Below are 8,529 nucleotides of genomic sequence, written 5' to 3'. Positions count from 1 at the left end.
CATTATATAAAGCAGACTGTGTGAAACATTATAAAAGTATAAAAAACCATAAAACATACATAACACATACAAATAATTTTAAACACGTATCATGGTAGACAGATGGATCTTGGCAGATATATCTTTTTCAGTTAGAGTTTAAATTCTGCCTCATCAACAGCATCTCTCGCCTGTGGGGTTCCCCAGGGTTCTGTTCTGGCTCCGTTGCTTTTTGCTTTATATTTGTTGCCTCTGGGGCAATTGACAAGTACTTTTCAAGGTATATGCTATCACTTCTGTGAAGATGATATTTAACTTCTCCTTTAAGCCCCATGAGATTACAAAATTATCTCTTCTTTTATATTGTATAAATTTAAGTCTGAATGGCAAACGGTTACCTGCAATTAAATTCTAAAACATTTACATTTACCTGCACATTTGGTGCGGGCTCTCAGCGGCGGCCCCGGGGCCCCGGTTCCTCCCTCCAGGGGCCGCGTCAGCAGCACGCTGATCTCGTACTCCGTGTCGGGGTCCAGATGGCCGATCTTGTGCGAGGTTTTATCGACGGGCTGCAGGTCGTACATGGTGCCGGAGACGGTGCGGTACTCCACCTCGCGGTTGATGATGGGCCCGTCCCCGTTGATGGAGTTCGCATTGAGCTGGATCCAGAGGTACGTGGCCCCGACCGCCATGAGCTGAGGAGGAGCGATGGGAACCGGCGGCTCTGGGAGAACAGACATTACATTTAACATGAATAACAGCAGAATTACAGCAAAAAAATCTTTGTTTAATCCGTTCATAATCCATAATAACACTTCCTCCAGTGAAAAAGTGCATCTCCTGTTGTCTCTCACATCAAAATCCAGACACATATTTGTTTAGAGCTGTTTAAACGCTGCTTGATCTGTGCAGATTTCTCTCCTGATTCACACCAGAACACTTTTTCACTGGAGGAAGTGTTATTATGGATTATAGACTCTATGTATTTGAGTTAAAAACATCTTAATGCTGGATTTGTTTCAGCTTTTGTCTTCTCCAGATGTTCACTGATGGACTGGAGTGCTGTGGATTACTTGTGGATTATTGTGATGTTTTTATCAGCTGTTTGGACTCTCATTCTGACGGCACCCATTCACTGCAGAGCATCCATTGATGAGACAGTGACACATTTCTATTGCTTTAAGATATTAATACTGTTTTCTGGAAACTGCATTAAAAGAAAGTGAGTTTATGCTTAAAACAAGAACAAATATCTGCCAACGTGCCAGAAAAAAAAAAAAAAAAAAAGTAATTCAAAAGGCAAACAGAAAACTCACTTATTTTTGGTGCATTTCTCAGAAAATGAGACTTAAGTCACTGTGCAACTCCAGTAAATGTATCTTCATTTAATGTTTACTTATTTGTACTGGAAAAAAGTAAAAAAACAAAAAAAAAAAAATATTTTCAAAATGTTTTGTATGCGTAATAATTGTATTTTCTTTTTGTTTACACGAAGTGCAAATACTCATAATAATAATGATAAATCAGATTTATAGTGTGTGAGTTTGTTGTTTGCAGTCGGTCGGATACGAGTAATTTGTCAAAGAGTATAAAACCTTAGGAAAGTAATAGTATACAAAAATTTAATGATAAAAAGAACTATAAAAAAATATTATAAGATAAAAGTTAAAAAGTAAAAGTTAAAAATAAGAATAAAAAATAAGAATACTTATTTTTACTTAGTTCATTCACAGAGTGTGTTTATGACAGACAGCGGCGGGGTGTTCATGTTCATGTGTGTCTGCGACTGCAGATGGACGTCCCTCCGTCACCCCAGAAATACCCATAATCCTCCACGGCCCAGCTGCCAATTAAGCACCACCTCAAACGAACCGCGTAATCCTGACGCCACAGTCACAGCGGGACAGAAGAACAGAGAACCTGCTCTTCACTTCTGCTTTGCTCAGTCTGACCTCATGAATGCAGAGACGCGTGTCTGAACGTTAATTACATGAGGCATAGTCACACCGAATGTGAAGAACAGACCGATTCGTTAAACAGACTGTGCTGAAGCCTAGCGAAAATAACATTAGAATGCAAGAAAGTCTAGTGCTATTAACACTGCCTTCATTTTCTACATTTTGACTTTTGAGTGAAATATGACCTGTATGCTTAACACAAGTCTCATTAATTATAGAAATGTATAAAATATAAAAAGTATAAAAAATACTATAAAACATATTTAAAAAAAGTTATAGCATTAAAAGTATAAAAAAGGCATAAAATTTTACAAATATACAATAAAATGTTAAAAAATGTATAGTACAAATAAAAAAAAATGATACTGTACTTAAATATAAAATACATAAAAAAATTAAAAATAATAGAAAAAAAAAAAAGAAATATTATAAAAATCAAATACTTTAAAAATATTAACAAAAAAATAATATACTAAACTAAAAAAATATATAATATAATATACTATAAAACATTAAGTTATATGGAAAAGTATAAAAAACACTAAAGTATAAAATATACTATAAAACACAAAAAAATCTATATTAAGTATAAAAAGTTTAAAATGCACAAAATTTTATTTCTAATATAACGTATACTATAAAACATTTTTAAATTTTTTTATTATAAAACGTATAAAAGTACAACATTTTTAAATGTATTATGAAACATTCGAAAAGTATAGTGCTAATGTTTATTTTATACTTAAGTATAAAAAGTTTATGTGCTTTATGTTTATTATAGTACTATTAATATTTTATGTTTGAGAGTGTGTGAGTGTGTGTGTGTGTGCATGCGAGTGTGTGTGTGTGTGTGTGTGTGTGCACGAGTGTGAGTGTGTGTGTATATGTGTGTGTGTGTGTGTGTGTGTGTTCCTCTCAGAGACGGCCATCCGTCTGCAGTGACCCGCAGGCCACAGATCTGCGCTAACAGACTGTTTGATGCAGCGACGCAAGGTTGGGCTTTACAGAGACATCCGTCACACATCATTCAGACACAACACAGCGTTTACACACATACTTACAGCGGATCTGATGGAATAACAGCAAGATGAAAAGTCTAACGTTTCTGAAGACTCCAGTAATCTCTCAATAAAATTATAAATAAAAACTTCAAAAAACACACATAAACATAACTTACAATAAAAAACAATAAAAAGATATAGTATTTGGAACATACATATAAATTTATTATAATAAAACAGAATAAAAAGATATAGTACAAAAAGAATAAAAATATAAAGCATTTATAAATATGCACTAAAAAACAAAAGTTATAAAATAAAAAAAATAAAAAAAAAATAAAAAAAAAAAATAAGAAATAAAAAATAAAACAAGTAATATTATTTGTATGGCACTTTTCACGATAGAAATCGTTGCAAAGCAGCTTTTCAGAAAATTAAGTTTCTACAGTATTTAGTGTTAGTTTATCAGTGGTGACTGTCAGTTTATGTGCATATGGCAGAAATGTTCAGAAAAATCAATGAAAGACGTAATCAGACAGACGATGAACACTATTAACAGCAATTATTATATGTTTTTGGTAGTTCTGTATGTTGTTTCAGGGTTGGCATCATCTGAGGTCCTCTGAGTTTTATATTTAAAATGCCTGCGTGTGCGTGTTTATATGAGCACACGCACATGTGTGTGATGATTTTAGGACAGTGGACAGCTGTGACCTGTTTCAGTAACACACCTGCCTGACACACACACACACACACACACACACACACACACACACACACACACACACAGTCTCACATGCACACACACACACACACACACACACAGACACAGTTTCACATGCACACACACACACACACACACACACACAGTCACCCACATGCACATGCCCCCACACGCAGTCACACACACACACACACACACACACACACACACACACACACACACACACACACACACCACACACACACACACACAGTCTCACACACACGCAGTCACACACACACACACACACACACACACACACACACACACACACACACACACACACACACACACACACACAGTCTCACATGCCCCCACACGCAGTCACACACACACAAGCACACATGGAAAATCTTTTTCAAATCACAGCAAAACAAAAAGAAAGTGCTTTAAAAAACTAAACAAACAAACAAACAAAAAAAACATTAAATCAGCTGAAAATGTGTATCAGTGTTTCTATCTGTTCAAAACTAATAAATATTATTTTACAAATACAACAATTTGTACAAAAAAGTTTACCATACACTATAAAACATTATAAAATCTACAGTAAATAAAATGTTTTTAAAAAGTATTAAATAATGCAGAAAACATTACAAAATATTGCATACTTTTTTTATAAAAAAAACTATAGAAAGTTTCAAATATGCTATAACATTGTTATTTTATATTAAATGTATAAAAATATAAAAAAAATAAACAAAAATTATATAAAAAACAAAAAACAATAAAAGCTTAAAATATGAAACAAATTTGTTATAAACAAAAATAAACAATTAAAAAAATAACAAAATAAACATCAATAAAAAAAAATATAAAAAGTTACTGGATTCGTCTGAAAGTTTTAAGTCATAAACAAAGTTGGAGGCCTATAGGGTGAGTATAAAAAATAATTTTCATTTTTGGGGTGAACTAACCCTTTAAGTATAAAATGTTTAAAATATACTTTAGTATAAAAAATACAAAAAGTTAAAACAAAGGTTTAAAAGCTTAAAATATACTCCAAAACATTCTAATATAAAATTATAAATATTATAAAAATTAAAAGTTACAGTATATATATATATATATATATAGGAAAAGTTCAAAATATACTATGACATTACAAAAATTTAGAAAATTATAAAATTTTTATATGAGGTATATGTTTTATAGCACCAAAATCTAAAATCAAAACCAAACCTTTACATTTTTATATTTATATTACAACAAAAAAAAAAGAGGAGCATCATTTATTTGGAGTGCATTAAACATCAGACAGAAGGCGTGTCGCCCGGCCTGAGGGCGGAGCCTCTGATTGTGATTGACAGCTCTCTGTCCAGACCGGCGGGATTAAAGCAATCAATCACATAAATCAATAAATAAAAAAGCCCATTAGTACACCGAAGAGCAGAGAACACGCGAGCACACAAAAAATTCATAACAAAAAACTCATAAAAAAATACTTCTGAAAACATGGTTGCGGTCAAGGACGACTCACGCACCATAAATTCATATCAAAAGACTGTTGAAGGGCTGCGTGTGAAAACATGGTTGCGGTCAAGGACGACTCATACCATCAAACACACGCCAGAGACATTAACATAAAACACACACCAATCTCCTCAGAGCTTCAGTGAAAACATCCGTCCGGTCACACAGACACACACACAACATCACACACACACACACACACACACACACACACACACACATACACACATGCACTCCCACACACGCACGCTCCTCAGAGCTTCACGCTTCAGTTCACACGTCCACACACACACACACACACACACACACACACACACACACACACACACACACACACACACACACACACACACACGCTCACAGACACACACACACACACACACACACACACACACACATACACACATGCACTCCCACACGCACGCACACACACAAACACGCACACACACACACACACACACACACACACACACACACACACACACACACACACACACACACACACACACACACACACACACACACACACACACACACACACACACACACAGTGCAGAAGAGTGCAGGAGCTAAGATAGAACCCTGAGGAACCCCGCAGGTTAAGTTGCCTGGGGATTAGATAAAGGTTCTGATTTTTACAGAGAAGTTTATTAGTATGGTTGAATTGGATCATCAAATGTCAGTAGCAAAGACATTGGTTAATAAAATGGGATTAAATACATAAATAATTGTCTTATTTAACATATTTAATTATTGCAGCCTTGTATGATATTCTGAGTTTGCATTTGACTGTTTTTATTGATTTTGAGGAACACTGAATCTGTTTTTGAGTAAACACGTTCATATTTAGTCTAGAACTACAGTAAGATCATGTTCACACACAACGCTCTGCACTTACTCCTGATTTCTCTCACCATGGCAACACCAGAGCTGTCACTCAATACATGAGAAACAAATTCCTTCTAAATTAAAAAGTTATGCATTACTTAACCAGTTCCTTGAAAAAATTAAGCTGATTACGTAACTTAGTTACTTTTCTGTGTGTGTACTTGTAATTTTATTAATCTGATAACGTAACCCACAACACCTTTAATGTTACTGTGTGTGTGTGTGTGTGTGTGTGTGTGTGTGTGAGTGTTTGATGGTGTGTCCGTGTGGACACTCCCACACCTCTGTTCGAGTGGACAATGCATCTGTAACGGCCAGAATCCTGTTTAGTTGGTTCACCACCCAAACACCTCGCTGGTTATCGAGTTTGGTCGCTTTCATCTGTTCACGACCGCCGAGAAGAGACAAGAGCTGTTTTTTAGTCAATGTTATTCACACCACATCACACACATGCACGACACAAACACACACACACACACACACACACACACACACACACACACACAACACACACACGTTTGTTTTTGTGAAAAGTGGCCATAGGCGTAATGGTTTTGTTTTTATACTGTAGCTTCACGACCGCCCTATTACCCTGCCCTACCCCTTAGGAGACTTTGTGCATTTTTACTTTCAAAAAGCAGTGTAGTTTATTTTTTGAAAAATGGGGACACATAAGTCAATCTCCTGTGTCACACAACACACACACACAAAGTTGTGTCACATGTCACAAAAACACACACACAACACACACACACACACACACACACACACACACACACACACACACACACACACACACCAAAGGTGCAGGTTTGATTTTGGCATTGATGGGGACGTAACTGCAAACAACAGACATTTGATTATTTGATCAAAATTATTTCTAGGGATAATTTAGTCGTGTCTGATATCGGTAGGATCATGTCACAGCGTCTCTACTAAACTCTACACCCTTGAGACTCATAACAAGCGATGGAGACTATAGTTCTCTCCATAAATATGAAGCGCTCAAACAACAGCTTAATGAGTTACTCCAGATTTCACAAAAAGCTTCTGGACATGATTATAATATAATTCAGACACTGACGTGAGTTGCTGTTTTTGTCTTTTCTGAGGAAGATTCATTCACTTGCTTTGTACAAAGATACATTTTGCTCAGATTTATTTAATGTTCACCTGATCTTATTTTGTACGTGACTTTTCTTTCTGTTTTAAAGATGTTTCCTTCAGATTGTTTGACTTCTCAAAAGAGAATACAGGAAATATAACTTAATGAATCTGTGTTTCCTGCCAGCGAATTTTCACACAGAGAAACACGAATCTGGCTCCAAACCTCTCTTGTCTTTATTCAGAGTTGCTCTAGGTGAGTACATGGAAACGATCCAAAGTTCTGTTCATCCTAAAGCAGTCAAGACTGCATCTCTATATTCATCTCTTCAGGTGAAAAAACAACAACATGGCTACTACTTTTACTGTAATAAAACCAATGTTAATTTGTATTTGTGTATTCTTTCTTACTTTCTTTTTTCTTCGTTTTGTTTTTATAACTGTACTGCCTAAATGGATTGATCATTTCAGATCATAACTTCGGAATGAATCAGTCATTCCAGTGTAAATGTGACAATTTATTAGTCGCTGGATACTGGTAGTGACATGTCATAGCATCTCTACTGAATTCTACCACACCCTTGAGGCTCTCTCTCTCTCACACACACACACACACACACACACACACACACACACACACTGCGGTTCCTCCAGCTGTCAGCCGGTTCAGCAGGCAGATGGAGGCCATTTGTTCGTCAGTGATATTTCTTCATTACTGTCATCAGGGACTCTGCTCTTAATGTCTGGATCTCTTTCCTCTGTTAATGAGGACGTGTTTGTTTAAGTGACAAACTGCCGGGTTGAGAAAACCCTAACAAACTACTTAAACATCTCTCACACTCCTCACAAGAACTAAACTATTCTGTTCTCAGTTGCTCTTTATTATTATTATTATTATTATTTTGTTCACATCTACATAACATCGAAACCAAGCTACAAAAAATCTCAGTGAAGGAATTTGAAGAACTGTTTTGAAATGTAATGGAAGTAATGGAAAGTAAGACATTGAGTGAAATGGGGAATTCTGAAGTAGAAAAACTAATTTGTTATTTTGTTTTAGTTTTTTTTTTTTTTATAATATATATATTACTAAATATAATGGGAAACCCTGACATACAGAACTGTGTTTAAATGTGTTAACTATAATTTGAGAAAGAAAAATAAAAATCAATGAAAAATGTAAAAAATCTTAAGGGCATTGAAAAAGGCTTTAACTGTATAACATGAAATGTTATTATTTACAAATTTATGGCTAGGATTTTTCACTATATATCCATATACAGTAACTGCATTTAAACCAAATTACAAAAACATATATATATATGTAGAATTTACTAAAAAAAAATGTCAATCATAAATCAAG

The 8,529-nt window shown here is 35.1% G+C and overlaps 1 protein-coding gene across 1 annotated transcript in view; it reads right to left on the bottom strand.

Moving 5' to 3' along the window:
- The window catches only part of LOC109103661 (receptor-type tyrosine-protein phosphatase mu-like), a 203,259-nt gene that overhangs the window by 112,622 nt on the left and 82,108 nt on the right, over positions 1-8,529 (bottom strand). Inside the window, exons 6-7 of the mRNA XM_042719198.1 lie at positions 1,866-1,954; positions 410-815 (exon numbers count right to left, since the gene is read on the bottom strand). Of these exons, the coding sequence (XP_042575132.1) occupies positions 410-815; positions 1,866-1,954 (495 nt within the window). The remainder of the gene's footprint in view (positions 1-409; positions 816-1,865; positions 1,955-8,529) is intronic.

This window comes from Cyprinus carpio, chromosome B2 (genome assembly GCF_018340385.1).
Source record: "Cyprinus carpio isolate SPL01 chromosome B2, ASM1834038v1, whole genome shotgun sequence".
Classification (NCBI taxonomy): Eukaryota; Metazoa; Chordata; class Actinopteri; order Cypriniformes; family Cyprinidae; genus Cyprinus; species Cyprinus carpio.
This window is presented reverse-complemented; position numbering and strand designations above follow the sequence as displayed.